Raw genomic sequence first — 14,321 nt, forward strand, 5'->3', positions numbered from 1 at the left:
CCCCCACCCCCCCGAATTTTGTTGACCTTTATCTAGCACCAATTTAGCTTGGATTGCTAGTAACTCAAGAGTCTTGTGTATAGGTGACAAGAATAAACTCTTAGTACTTTGAACATAACACCTGTTCCTGATTATTTGTGCCTAACAATAGTTGGTATTGTCTTGAGTTTTATGAAGCAGGGTGGTATATAAGTAGTTGTATATATAAACTATCACCAGAAGCTATTAATAATAAATGGAGCAGCAGTTCTTCCTGAATTCAATTTCATCTATCATTCCATAGTCATTCCTGCAAAGTAGGAAGGTATCCTGTAGTTTAAGAATAAAGCACTTACCGGCACATGGGCAAGAATAGTTGTTGCCAACAACTCTCTTGCTTCCTCCATCTTGGTTTTCTTGGGACCGCCCCACATTCGCTGCCTTCGGACTTTATTTCCCAAATATTTCAATGCCTGCAAAGCGAAGTGAAAAGATTGTGTGCTGAAAATCATTATTGCCATCATTATATACATGTCACAAATCATTTTCAATGTACTTTTTTCCCCTTGGGGAAATTCAGTATTTATTGAGATGTTTTACTTTACAAGGAAGTCAACAAGCCAGAACAAGGCTGGCTGAAAAGCAAAACCAGAGAGCAGGACAAGGTTATTTTAAACAGGTGAGGGGTACAAATGGCTGAGCAGTACAATTACTCTGTTACGCTCTGTTATTTTAAATTAATCCCTTACAATTAAGAAAATATATCACCTAGCTTAAGTTTAACACTGAATGGGTACGCATCTCTTTTTCTAGCTATGCAGTAGATAGCTTCCATTTAAAAGGCTCAGCATTTGCATTTGATTATATTGTCTTTTTCTGATATTAAAGGATTGTTAAAACAATTTGTAATCTGAAATATAAGGCAACACCTTTATGTATTTGCTTTTATTTTGCTTGTCTGGTTTCATATCAGGTATTTCAGTAAATCTGCTAAAAGTCTCATTCATGAGGTCAAAATACTCTATATGAGCTAGACTTTTCCTACCTATCAAAGTAATTTGGATGGGACAAATGTTTCATTAAGTATGTGCTGTGCTATTTCAGATTTTGGTAGGATATTTTAAAATGCTACCCCTACTACCATTTATATGATACAAGTTTAATATGTTACTATTCTAGAACAAAGCATAAACTTCATTAGCCACCTAACGGAGCAATTCAGAGATTTATTATTTCAACCTTTCTAATAAACTCTTAGATATTCTACAGGCCTTTGGTTATGGGTTTACTCTCCTGACCTAATTAAGCAAAGAGGAGTGACAAGTAAAAGATCTATTGATGCATCTTCTTGCTACTCACTACTTTTTGAACGGGTTAAAAAGCCCATTTTCATTACAAATGCACCATAGATGGATGCTTGAATATCACACACCTGCATCTGTGTGAAAATCTGAGCTTTTTGGCATTCCTCCAAGCTGGGGCCAAACGCAGCCATCACGTGCTCTTCTGTTCCAATCATCTGCACAATCTCTTGGTCACTCTCAACCCCCATGGCCTACAGAGGGAGGAAAAGAAATAAAAGGTAGAAAAGGGGAGAAAGAATGTTGGCTTTCTGTTAACTCGCTGACATTTGCTTATGCTAATTTGGTATTGTAGTCAGTAAACTCTTAAGCAAAAGCGAGTTCTCTCAGAAATAGGACCATCTGGCATTGGCAGCAGCACCTACTCATCAAAAGGAAATCTTGATAAGCAGCACTGAAAGCAGGAAAGATGAATGTTGAGACAGTATATTTTTACTAGAAAGTTATTGGCTGATGTATAAAGAAGAAACTTCATACATTTTCTCAATAAATAGCAAGTGACAACTGCAGCAGAATAAACTAGCTGAAGAGCTACAGGAATTGGGGCTTGTATATACACAACCCAATAAGGTTGTATAAAGTTATTACTGATCAAGTTCGCAATATGCACCTCCCTTTCTCAGGAGTAGCTGCATTTCAAGTGGGATTACTGAAGACTACCAAATCCTGCCTCTGAGCACTGCTTCCTATGGAAGAGGAACCTGGATTGTTACTACAGCACTGTGTAGGTGCATGGCATACAAACACCACAGCGGGCACTTAGCAAGCATAGACCTGCCCCCATGGAGAATGTAGGATACACATGGGAAAGCACAAAAAAAGAAAACAAAAACCAGAAACGTTAAAAGCATTCCATAGTAATGGTAGGAAATTAAGATATAGAACAGTGATGGCGAACCTTTTAGAGACCGAGTGCCCAAACTGCAACCCAAACCCACTTATGCATCGTCGGGTGCCGGGTGGGTGTGGCCATTGGCTGGGTGTGGCCGATTGGGTGGGTGTGGCCCATTGGTTGGGCAGGCTGCGGTGGTAACAGCAAACTGGGTGGGACTAAAAAGTTCAATCAATCAATTCCAACTTTGCAAGATCTTTTTTTTTCCTCTCAAGAAGTTGAAATTGACTGATTGATTGAACTTTTTTTTTTTTGCACATGGCGGCAGAAGCCTAAAGCGAAAAGGTTTTATAAAACCCAACTGAAGGCCTAGGACTGGGGTGACGGTGTGCGTGCCCACAGAGAGGGCTCTGAGTGCCGTCTCTGGCACCCATGCCATAGGTTCGCCACCACTGATATAGAACTATAACCTGCCCTCTTTACCGTCACCTGCCATACTTACGTATTGTCTCCACCAACGAAGTGGAGCCAGCTCTACTTCTTTGTGATGCAATATTAATGAGTATTGGTAATGAGTCAAATCTTACAAAAATAGGTTAGGATTTCACACATAATGCTATCCTTAGAATCCTGTTCTTTTGTTTTTTCTCAGAAGTTCATAAGCGCCAGATTATATTTTATATTGAAAAAAAAGGCTTACAATATAAATGAGCTTTTCAGGTTTTAAATCTCCCCAAATCTCTCTATAAATAGTGTTTCAAACTGGCAGACAGCAGTGCAGATCTTTGTGAATTGCAGATAATGTTAAAGCTTCTGCTTTCACATATCAGCTTGGAATTACACTGTGTCAAAAATGCATATAAAAAAAACACAACAGTAGTTAGGATTCAACAACATTGAGGGGGTGTGTCTAAATATTTTGGAGCTGCTCACTTAAGAGCCTTTCTTGTTTGCAGCATTGCCCTCAAACAGAAGAAAGGGACTTTCTTGGTGGCAATGGAATAAGTAGAACTGCCTACCTCAACATATTAGATGGTGTTCTTTATTTTTCTTTAAAAATGTGTTTGACTCTGCTATGAATTCCTTTACAGGCTGTTAGTTTTACTTTTTGTTTGTTGCCACCACATGGGCTGGGAGATAGTAGCCTCTAGCATTTGAGTATTTCTCTTTTCCTGCAGGTTTACCTTGGGCCATCTCAAAACCCCCTGAAAGATTGAATTATTACTGGCAACGTGGGCTAGACTTCAGAATTTAGAAAATATTTATTTCTTGGCAGTGTATGGTAAAAACTATGTTACAATTAAAATATTGATTACATTTACAATAATGATTTAAATAAACACCTATAATAAGTAAAACGGTTAAAATTAAATTTTAGAAAAACTTTGGTCAAATGCTGTACTGAAAGATTTCTTCTGAAGGTCTTTTAATAACTAATACAATTGTTAGCCACTCAACTTCGCAGAGAAGACATTCTAAAAAGCTGCGGCAACAACAGAGGAGATACTTCTCTAGTGAACTTGCAGAAATTGTCAGTGAATCTGCATAGATTCTCTTAGTAAGAAAGGGGTTCCTGTATGTGGCATTCTCTTAAACTACCAGAATTTAACTCGTGTAGGGCTTTAAAGGTAATGACCAGCACTTTGTATTTTGCCCCAAATACGTTAGTAGTTGGTACAGTGCTTTAAGCACAAATATAATGTGACCACTTCACATTCTTCCCAAGATCAATCTAACTACAGTACTATACTGAATTTTGTTTCACTGAAGTTTCCAGGTTAGATACAAACACCACATAAATGAAATTACTGTAGAGAAGAGTGGAGGTTATATTATCAATTTTCAGAGAGAGATATAGTTAGATAATAATAATAATAATAATAATAATAATAATAATAATAATAATAATAATAATAATAACAACAACAACAACAACAACAACAACAACAACAACAATAAAGTTGGAAGGGACCTTGAAGGTCATCGAGTCCAACCCCCTGCTCAGGCAGGAAACCCTACACCATTTCGGACAAATGGCTGTCCAGTCTCTTCTTAAAAACTTCCAGTGTTGGAGAATTCACTGAATTCAACTGAAGCTATTAAAAAAGTGCTCCTGTCTATTTTATAAGTCAGGGAAACCAGGGAAAGTTGCATCCAGAAGCAACCCAAGGTATATACCCAGTTCTTCTGGGAGGCTGTAATCCCATTCACAAGCAGATCTACACCCCTGCCCCCACAATTATGGCTTCTTGCAACAAACATTTTGTCTGAATTCAATTTTAATTTGTTATCTCTAGCCCAGAACATTAGTAACTACAGAGAGGCATTTAGAGGAGCTAAATCATTTCCTGTTACAGAGAAATAGATTTGGGTGTCATGTTGATCATATCAAGCAGTGTTATTTTGAAAAACATTGGCAATAGAAGGGATTTTCAAGGAACACCATATAATAGCTCCCATTTCGAAAAGCAACTATCTCTAAGGAACATCATCTAAAATTTACCTGTGAGATAGGAATAGAACCACTATCCAATTGTCTCAGGCTATCTAGAAAAAATACTAGCCAAAGCTACTGAGAGGGTTATGAGAAGCAACAGAAACACATTCTCATTATTGATCCTCAAACTGACCGAGGTTGTGTCAACTTTATAGTTTGTTCTAAAGCTAGTTTGAAATGGTCAAGGTAATCTGCTCCTCTCAGGATAGCCTGTAGCTGAGAACCCACCAAGCCATCATTCAGATGATTTGCTAGTGAACATGTGGCAGAGCTCATGTTAAACATAAATCCCTTAACACGAAAAGCTATTTTTATCTACTGTAGTCCCCAACAAACTGACAAAGTATTAGCGGATATTTGCTATGAGAAAGAACACTTACAACTGTTCAAAGGATTTCTAAGGGTTATCAATGTATATTACAGTTCTTCAAAAAAAACTACATATTAAGTGTCAGGTAACAGTAATTTTGAGAAAATTATTTTATCATATATTATTTCATCCTTATTCACTGGTACAGCATTTATATCTCATACTCATCCAAAAAAAATGGGCTGTTGCTAACAAATTTCTCCAAAGAGCTCAGGATTGTTTGGGGTTTTATGAGTATAAGTAATCTGTTTTTAGACTAGACAGACAGACAGGTTTGCAAATCGCCATATGAAAATATTACTATCTAAAGGTTATTTTGCTACTTCACATATGATACAAACATAAACAGAAACATTTATTTCAAATAATTACTAAATGAAGGTACCATAGTGACAATTTCTTTGCAAATGTTTTGCAAGCCAAATCCAAAGCATGATACTATAACCAGGATTGTATTACTGTAGTGTACCATTTAAATGCTCCAGACAACCTGCTCTTATCTTAATATCCTACTGCCAGCAAAATATTTATCCATTTCCTATATTAAAAATGCTATTCAGACAGACAGTTTTAAGCACATATGCTGCTCTAAGAAACGTTTGCTTTCAGGAAAAATATAGCATGTGGCACAAAAGTTAAAATTTAAATTCATAGTTACTAACACACAAAGTGAATAATAAAGTGACATGCTATCAGAACATTTGATGACCTTCTCTGATGTATGTGAACAAATAATTAATCTGGCAAAATGAATTGAAAGATTTTTCTTATCAGGAATAAATTATGTAGTATTAAAACCAAAAAACACATAAAAGTTTCAATCCCTAAAGATAACATTTCAAAGCAGCCCCACACTCCAACCCATTTTTTGGTTGTTGTATTGCGATCAGGCACTGCCCTCTTCTGGCAATGCTTTTCAAATCTGAGATGTAATACAACACATCTAAAAGATATAAGATTATGGCATTAAAATGGTCTCAGAAACAGTTAATAACAAATTTCCAATCAAAGGGCTCAAAAATCGGGTCAGTGTGTACTGGCATTGGCAATATCTGTCATCTTCAGGTCTTGTTACTCACTCTCTCACAAATAGGCAACCTTTTTTGATCTGGAACTATATCTAGAATTTTGAGAGCTTGCGATGATCACATTCACAAAATAACGGTAATAGGAAACTTTATTGTTCACAAAATGGATGCCTTAGGGAGCCTGGCAAAGCAAAAAACACCCACGTAGCAGAACCTAAATAGTGCTCTCGTCACCACCTTTTGGGGACCACAAATAGATCTGATGTTAGAGATACATGCTTTGCCTTTAGTAAGTCAACTTTTAAGAGACGCAGGCAAGCAACAAGATATAAAAAAGTACCATATTTCCCAGTCTTGTGCCACATCCTTTTACATTTTTTCTCCTTTCTCACTCATGTCTTTTTTTCCACCTACTCAAGATATTTTCTCCTTCAGTTGTATTTCTGTTCTCCTCTTATAAAGAGACAAAAGGACAGAACAGTATGAACATTCTAACAATGTCCAAATGCAAGCCAAGTGTTCAAAACCAATGAATAAAAGTGTTTTTCAAACTCTACACTATGGAGTACATTGCTAAGCAGCCTTTTCTCCAGGTATTTTCTGAGAACTGCAGTCAGAACCCATTTTAAAAAGTCTTTGGTTGGAAAAGGCTGGATAAAAAACAGTAGACCTAAACAAAATCAGTGGACTTATACACACAAAAGCTAAAGTTCTCACATTGTTTTAAATAATTTTTCAAATTTCTGAAGTTAAGAATAATATTACTATGGTGTTTATTAAGAATACCTTAAAGATTATTGCTATAGGAATATCTTCTGAAAGGGTGTTATGCTTCAGATAAAACCTTCCTTGCTTCACAGTTATATTTGTTCTGCTCTTCTTCTCATGCGTAGAACTAGGCATTAGTTAGAAAAAAGGAATATAGTATTAATATTTATACTTTTTATTCAGAGAGGAAAAAGTGCCAAGACTTCTTGTATATTTGGAATTTCATAGCCCCAAAATAGGTTCCTGTTAAAAATTGAAAATGAGCTACTGTATCAACCGTTTCTCTGAGCTGTGCTCAGTGAGAAGATGACCCAGACAGAGGACAGTTTTTGCTGACTATAACTGCCAGGCCAGGAATAGCCAAAAGGTTTGATGGGCAGCAAGAACAATCATAGTGAGCTGCCAGTCAGCTTGTCAGTGAGAGACTGGCCAGTTGTTAGCCAGACAAAAAAGCCAAGCAACAGAAGCTGGTGGCAGACTATGTGATTCGGTTGGATTTGGAGACAATTGTGCCAGAGGTTGGATGATGGGGGGGACTTGTCTTTGTTGATTAGAACAGGAAAGAGAATGGCGACGAAGAAGAGAGGGAAAGTGAATGAGGGACAGATAGTGGATCAAGAGCACCAAGAGAGCTGAGAGAGAAATGTGAGTGAATGTTAAATGGGAGGTTGAAGGATGAAAGTGGATGTGAAGGATATTGAGGATTATTTGTGACAGGATATTATGTTGGGAAGTATTTGAAAAGAACCTGTCCCCAACATGTCTAAGTTCTTGAATAATTCTAAAATAACTTTCTAAATTCCAGTCAAGCTTAACATAAGAGATAGTTATTCAATAATTCTTTTACCTACCTGGTAACTGATGCCCCAACTGTTCCTTTTCTGTCAGCTTCCACTATTATTCGGTTTTTCGATAACTGCTCTTGGATAAGAATGACCTTTTCCACTCCTTTGACAATGAAGTAGCCGCCTACCAAATAGAAGATGAATGTTTGTTTGTTCGGGTGCTGAAATCTAATTAAGATTTATACAATTTTGAAATATGCATTTGGAATTTCCTAAACCCTCAGCAAGATAATAAATCCCTGGATAAACCTGGACTCCTTTCAGTCGGGATATGGATATGGGATGGAGATGTCGTTGGTCACTCTTTTAGATGTTCTCTGATAGGTGTGGGAGAGGGGTAGTACATCTATCTCTTCTTGACTTCCTGGTGGCCTTTGATACCATTTACCATGGTATCCTTCTGGGCCAGCTCCATGGGCTGGGAGTGGGTGGCAGAGGATTGTTCTAGCTCACTTGCTTTCTCTGTGGGGCCAGTTCCAGTCAGTCAGTTGGGAGTGAGAGGTCCCATCCTTAACCCTTATTTTGTGGGGTTCTGCAGGGTTCAGTACTCTCTTCATTTCTATTTAACACCTACATGAGCCCACTGTTGTTGTGTTGTATGCTGCCCAGAGTCACATGTTTGTGAGATGAACGGCTATATAAATATGCTAATTAAACTTTAAGGAATATTAGGGATTTGAATACAAGAAAATCACATGAAATACCACTTCCACTGATGCTGCTTTTTCCTTGAAAGGACACTTAGTAATTGTTTTCATTACTGCAGCTTTGAGCTGCAAAATCTCAGACTACACATTAATTCATGATTGCAAAATCTTAGTAATGACTATCTTAAAAGGAATCAATGCTTAACCAAAATAGCAAAGAATATTAGAAAATAAATTTGGAACCTGGATCTAAAGGACACTCGTTAAGCTTCGCAAATTCTGCTGGAGTTTTCCCAGTGAGAACACAATTGGAACTACGTAACATTATCGGCATCCTATAGGAAGAAAAATAGCATAAATTAATGGTTTATCACTGGTCTTTTAGACAGGTTACCTAAATACCACTGGAAAAACAGTAAGCCAGGTAATAATTGTGGTAGCTAAGGTCTTTTTTCATAGTTTCAGATAATATACAACATTTTTGTATTTATATATGAACAGAGAAGTGCCGTATTTCATTGTCAAGGCAAAGCACTATCATAGATCGACTATGACTTGGATCATGTTAATATTATTTATGTTAGTGGCAGCCAATCATGCAATGCAGAAAGAAGCAACTTTATTGATCTTTACCTACCAAATCAATTTATATCAGTCCTTTTGGACTGTTACAAATACAGTTCTTATAACAAGTAGGCCTTAGGAGATCTATAAACAGGAAACTGAATAATGAGATATGAATATATCTTATATTCTTTATAACTTTCTCTTGCAGCTTTTCATATTTCACAACTGTTTTTAGATTAGAAATGCTTGCATCAATGCAGTGAATATATGCAAATATAGGAATTTCTTTAGCCAAATAAGCAAAGGTCAAGCATGGTTTCTATTTAATTGTAATGCCAGCAATAGTGGTATAAAAAAATTACTACATCATAAAATCTGAATTAACTTGCTAACATAAATGCAGGAGTTCCTTTATGTTAGGTATTTCCATAGTATGGCTACAATCATGCTGTGCCAACCATTCTATGTTTAAAAAATAATTTGTGCAGCTTAAAAATTATAGCTCTGCAAAGGTCTGAAACACAAGGATTGATCATGAAGTTAAATTTTCATCACTGTCATAACTGCAAATGATCAATAAATGAGGTAGGCAATAAATGAGACTATCTGTAACCTAACTACTGAGTTGTTGATTTAGAAAGTTCATTCATTTAGTACAGAGAAATCAAATTATATATATGCAATCTGGCATCAACATCCCAGAGAAACAAGGTAGAGAAAGCAGAAAGAACTGTTTTCATATGCAATAAAAATATATTGATATACATTCAAAGCTGTGTAAGTACTTAAGCTAAATTGCCTGAAATGAAAATAGGAAAGAAAATGCATGTAATTTGTAGGAATCAAGAGTAACTCTTGATTTGACAATAAAACAAAATTGTAATAATGCTACAGGGTATATTGATATTAGAATTGACGTTGCAGGAAAGATTTTAATTGCATTATCTAATTATCTACCCATCACACAGACTCAAAATCCAAAAGGGCCAATCAAATCAGAGACCCTTCTCATGCTAAAATTTTTTAAATCTTGTTTCCTCTCCACTGATGTTAATCCAAACCAGACTGGAATACGATCTCCAACTTGAGACCTATTCCCCCAAAGCACAATCGCTGCTTGCAATCAAATCACATGATGCAAAAGTACTATACACAAGATATGCAACTTGGGTTGCACAGCCAACAGTCATCAGTATCAATCCCCTATAGCAGATGGACATGAGGATTTTGTCACCTGTCTACTAAGTGTAACACCCAACAAAAAGTAAGTGTCTCAGCTACTCTTTGTTGCCCTTGATTTTCTGATTGCATTAAGGTGGCTGCTGGTTACAAACAAGAAAAGGTTGCTACTGCCTCTTAATTGCACGAATAGCATTCATTAGCATTACAAAAGCAAAATGAAAGATACTGACCATCACTCATTTCCAGTATTTTGCCAGTACAATATCAGCATTTAAATGGACTAGCAGCTCATCAACAAAACACAACAGGCAAACGCACTATGTACAAAGTGACATGCTCTTTTAGTTCTTTAAATATGCCTTGAAGCTTAACGAAATCAAAGAGCAAACCAGCATAATCTTTTTTGTCTTTTAAAATGCATAAGGTCCACATTAATAATATAAGAGCCCACCAAAATTGGCTTAGAGAAGTATTTTTGAACAGACAATATATTGACCATACTGACAGTCTATGAATCTACTGCCCCCATATCACCAAAATTTGTGTGACACATTGACACATTTTTCATTTATTTTTCTTCTGTCTTTATTATTCTAGCAGAAACAGAGGCTATAGCTCAGTGGTGGCGAACCTATGGCACGCGTGCCAGAGGCGGCACTCAGAGCCCTCTCTGTGGACACGCACGCCACTGCTGCCAGTAGCTTGTGCAGGTCCATTAGGCCGCCGCCACCGCCCAGAGCGGCAGCCCCACTAGGCACAAAGGAGGTGAAGCGGCCAGCTAGCAAGATCGAGTAGAGGTGGTACAGCACGCCCACACTCAGCAAGCCAAAGGCCACCCTGAGCAGGGAAAGCTGGATCCCCATCGGGGCCTGGGCCCCCCAGTCCCAGCTAGGATTGCGTGCCTCCCCCCATCTATGCTGGGCCTCCTGTCCACTTCCCCACCTGCCAGAGACCCCCTGGACCTCCCCCAACCCTGCCCGGACCCCGCAGGCGTCCCCTCCATGAGCAACATCGAGGTGGCCATGCCCACCCCAGCCATGCCCACCCAGTTTACTGTGACAACTGCAGCCATGCCCACCCAGTGGGCCACGCCCCATGCCCCCCGAGGGCACCACAATGCTGATGTGGCCCTGGCACTTGGCGATAAATAAGTGGGTTTTGGGTTGCGGTTTGGGCACTCAGTCTCTAAAAGGTTCACCATCACTGCTATAGCTGGTACTTGACTTCAGTATGAAGTCAGGTTGTGAAGGACCTGCCATTCACAAGGTAACCAACTTCCCAAAAACCCTGGCTCAATATAATTGTTTCTGTGATTAAGAGGATAATCACAAAGAATAGCGCAAGCCAAGACCCTGCTTTAGCTATGACATTCTACTCCTGGAGCTAGAGACCCACCATTGCAACTTTTGCTGGATTCAAGCTACTATCTGACCACAGGTAGAAGTTTCATTAGGTAGGATTATCCTGAGTGTTCTAATGCTAAGGTAGATTAAATTCAAAGTGCTAGACTAATATAATGTCTCTGCTTTACACTCAGGTGAAAATGACCAGTATTATACGCAAACAAATAAACTAACTAACTTTTATCCATAAAATGCTAATTGTAATCTTGGTGCCTGTTCAGATCAAGGTCATGCCCACTATCAAGCCGAGTTCCTAACTATATTCTGTTATGTGTTAACTAAGGTTAATATTAGTTTCTTACCTGCCAACGGGTAATGCATTACGAATAATTCTTTGGCTGCCTCGAGTATATTCAATGTCCACTGTAATTGGGGCAGAATAAGTCATATCTCTCAAGCGACACTTAAAAGAAAAAAAAAGTTCCATATGGGGAAGCCATCAACACTCCTTCAATGCTTTTCTCAGAGACTACCATGTTTTTAACTGCTAGGATTTTATCTATAGCAATATAGATAGCATGAGAATAAACTATACTATTATAGTAAACTAAAGTATTATAGTAGTTGGTTTAGTGGATTTCAGATGCAATGGTTAAAATCTGTGCAAATATTATATGCAGAAAAATCTTTTACATTTATGTACACTATCATTCTACTATAATAGACCACCTCTCCTTAACTGAGAGCGTATTGTAAACTCACTCTAATTTAATAGTTGTTAAATAATTTTCAAAGTGAAGTGCTGAAGAGAAGCTCATACCTCATGAGGAGAAACAGGTCTTGTTACATTGAAGCTTTCTTCAACATCTGGAGTGCCCACATAAATATTGAGATATCTGCAAGATAAAATCCAATAAAATAATTAAAAATAGAATATGAATCAATTATCAAATATGTAGTTCATGTTTAATATTACTAGATTTCTATTTACTAAAATTAATTATGAATATTTAGAAAAATCAGACTAAATACTACAAATATTTAACCACAAGAAAAAAAGGTTTTTTTCATTAAACCTATTTGGAGTAAAACCATATTACTATTAATCCATCTTAGCTAAATCAATTATATCATATGTTATTCTGCACATCTGCAGCATTTCATATAAGATTTTGCAGTAGATTTTATGGATTAAACAAAAGCCTCCATGGAAGTTGAGGCTCAGGTTATTCAAGCTACAATCAGAATAAAATTCAGGCTTACTTTAAATACCACATTGGATCAGCATCACTTGTAATTTTTTCATTGGCTTTCATTATTTTCTTTATCTGAAAATGAAAGAAGGTTTACATAGGTTGAAGGATATGCTATACAGGTACTTGACTTACGACTGTTCATTTAACAATAATTCAAAGTTACCATAGTCTTGGAAAAAGTGACTTACAATCTGTACTTGCAGTTACAATTGTTGCAAAACGCCCATAGTCACATGACTGAAATTTGGACTTTTAGCAATTGGCTCACATTTATGATCAGTTGCAGCATCCTGTGGCCACATGATTATGATTTGTGACTTTAACCAATTTCTGGCAAAAAGTACCCACTGGGGAACCTGGATTCACTTAACAACCATGTGATTCATTTAATGTCCACAATAAACATTGTAAAATTGAGTCTAACTTGACTTATGACAGCAGTGATTTATGACAAATTCAGTCCCAATTGTGGCTGTAGGTCGAGGACTACTTATAGGCTTTAATATTCAATAAAACAAAATGGCTTACCTCTACATTGATGAAATAATTGAATGAATCTATATGTTGCTTTACAAGTCCTTTTACCTAAAATAGGAAGATTATCTTCAGTGAAAACAAACACAGAACTTTTGAACTGCTTAAATCTCATTTATTTGATACTTTGAAATGTTACTTGAAGGGTTTCCATAGTATCTTAAATTACTTAAAATATCAATTTGGTTTTGCATAAATAATGCTCACTATTATATTAGTATGTTTCATCACAAGGTTGGCGTTTCACAGCCTGGGAGCCACCGCAGAGAAGATGCTTTCCCACAGATCAGGTGCCCCAAGTCTAAGCAGCCCATTCAGAGAGAGGTGCCAAGTCATAAAGGACCTGAAAACAACTGCCTGTTTGTTGTCAAACAAAAAGGTCAGTGCAAATTCAATGCTCCAGGCAGCAAAAGATTATGCAAAACATGTTTTCATGACTTAAGCAGGCCTATGCTACCACCAGGCATAACTCCAATACAAATGGAAAGGTGAATTAAACCATAATTCAGCACATACCCACATCGACTGTTAATAAATGCCAGTCAGTGGTTTCACGCGAGATCAGAGGGGGGAATAACAGGCACGGAGCAGCAACTGACTTGGAGTTAAGGAGCAAGGTATTTCCATTGGGTGGGTGGGGGGGTTTCTCCCACTTACACAAACTTCTTGGGTCAGGATACAACCTCTACAGAGGGAAGGGGAATCATCCCTCCTAAGTCTCTCCCCTACTCTAGACAGGTTGCAGCCTCCCACCAAATAGCCACTGCCTTATTTGGTCCCAGCAGTATTTCTATTCCCCCAGTACCTGAAGTTACCACAAAAGCAGCAATACCCAAGAGAGTAAAATTAAAAGGAAAAGATGTAATATTATGCAAAACACGATATTACAGAAGGAAAGAATAAGCAATCCAGATGAAGAAATAACAAAGTGCATTTGTATTTTAAATGTATTTTCTCATTATTGTAGACAACAACTGAGTAAAACCAGCAACTATATATAATTACTTTGTAAAAAAAGGTAAAGATTTCCCCACTCTGATCATACTTTTTACTAACCTTCAAAAAAGCTGGAAGTAGTCTCCATTTTTCCTGAAAACAAAAGAATGTCAAAA

General features: G+C 37.3%; 1 protein-coding gene across 1 annotated transcript in view; it reads right to left on the reverse strand.

Moving 5' to 3' along the window:
• POLR3B (RNA polymerase III subunit B) overlaps positions 1-14,321 on the reverse strand; it is a 63,522-nt gene that overhangs the window by 46,519 nt on the left and 2,682 nt on the right. The window contains exons 2-11 of the mRNA XM_015818359.1: positions 14,266-14,298; positions 13,204-13,260; positions 12,683-12,747; positions 12,240-12,315; positions 11,782-11,882; positions 8,571-8,662; positions 7,687-7,804; positions 6,854-6,962; positions 1,412-1,534; positions 336-452 (exon numbers count right to left, since the gene is read on the reverse strand). Of these exons, the coding sequence (XP_015673845.1) occupies positions 336-452; positions 1,412-1,534; positions 6,854-6,962; positions 7,687-7,804; positions 8,571-8,662; positions 11,782-11,882; positions 12,240-12,315; positions 12,683-12,747; positions 13,204-13,260; positions 14,266-14,298 (891 nt within the window). The remainder of the gene's footprint in view (positions 1-335; positions 453-1,411; positions 1,535-6,853; positions 6,963-7,686; positions 7,805-8,570; positions 8,663-11,781; positions 11,883-12,239; positions 12,316-12,682; positions 12,748-13,203; positions 13,261-14,265; positions 14,299-14,321) is intronic.

This window comes from Protobothrops mucrosquamatus, unplaced genomic scaffold (genome assembly GCF_001527695.2).
Source record: "Protobothrops mucrosquamatus isolate PMUCROS unplaced genomic scaffold, P.Mucros_1.0 scaffold728, whole genome shotgun sequence".
Taxonomy (NCBI): domain Eukaryota; kingdom Metazoa; phylum Chordata; class Lepidosauria; order Squamata; family Viperidae; genus Protobothrops; species Protobothrops mucrosquamatus.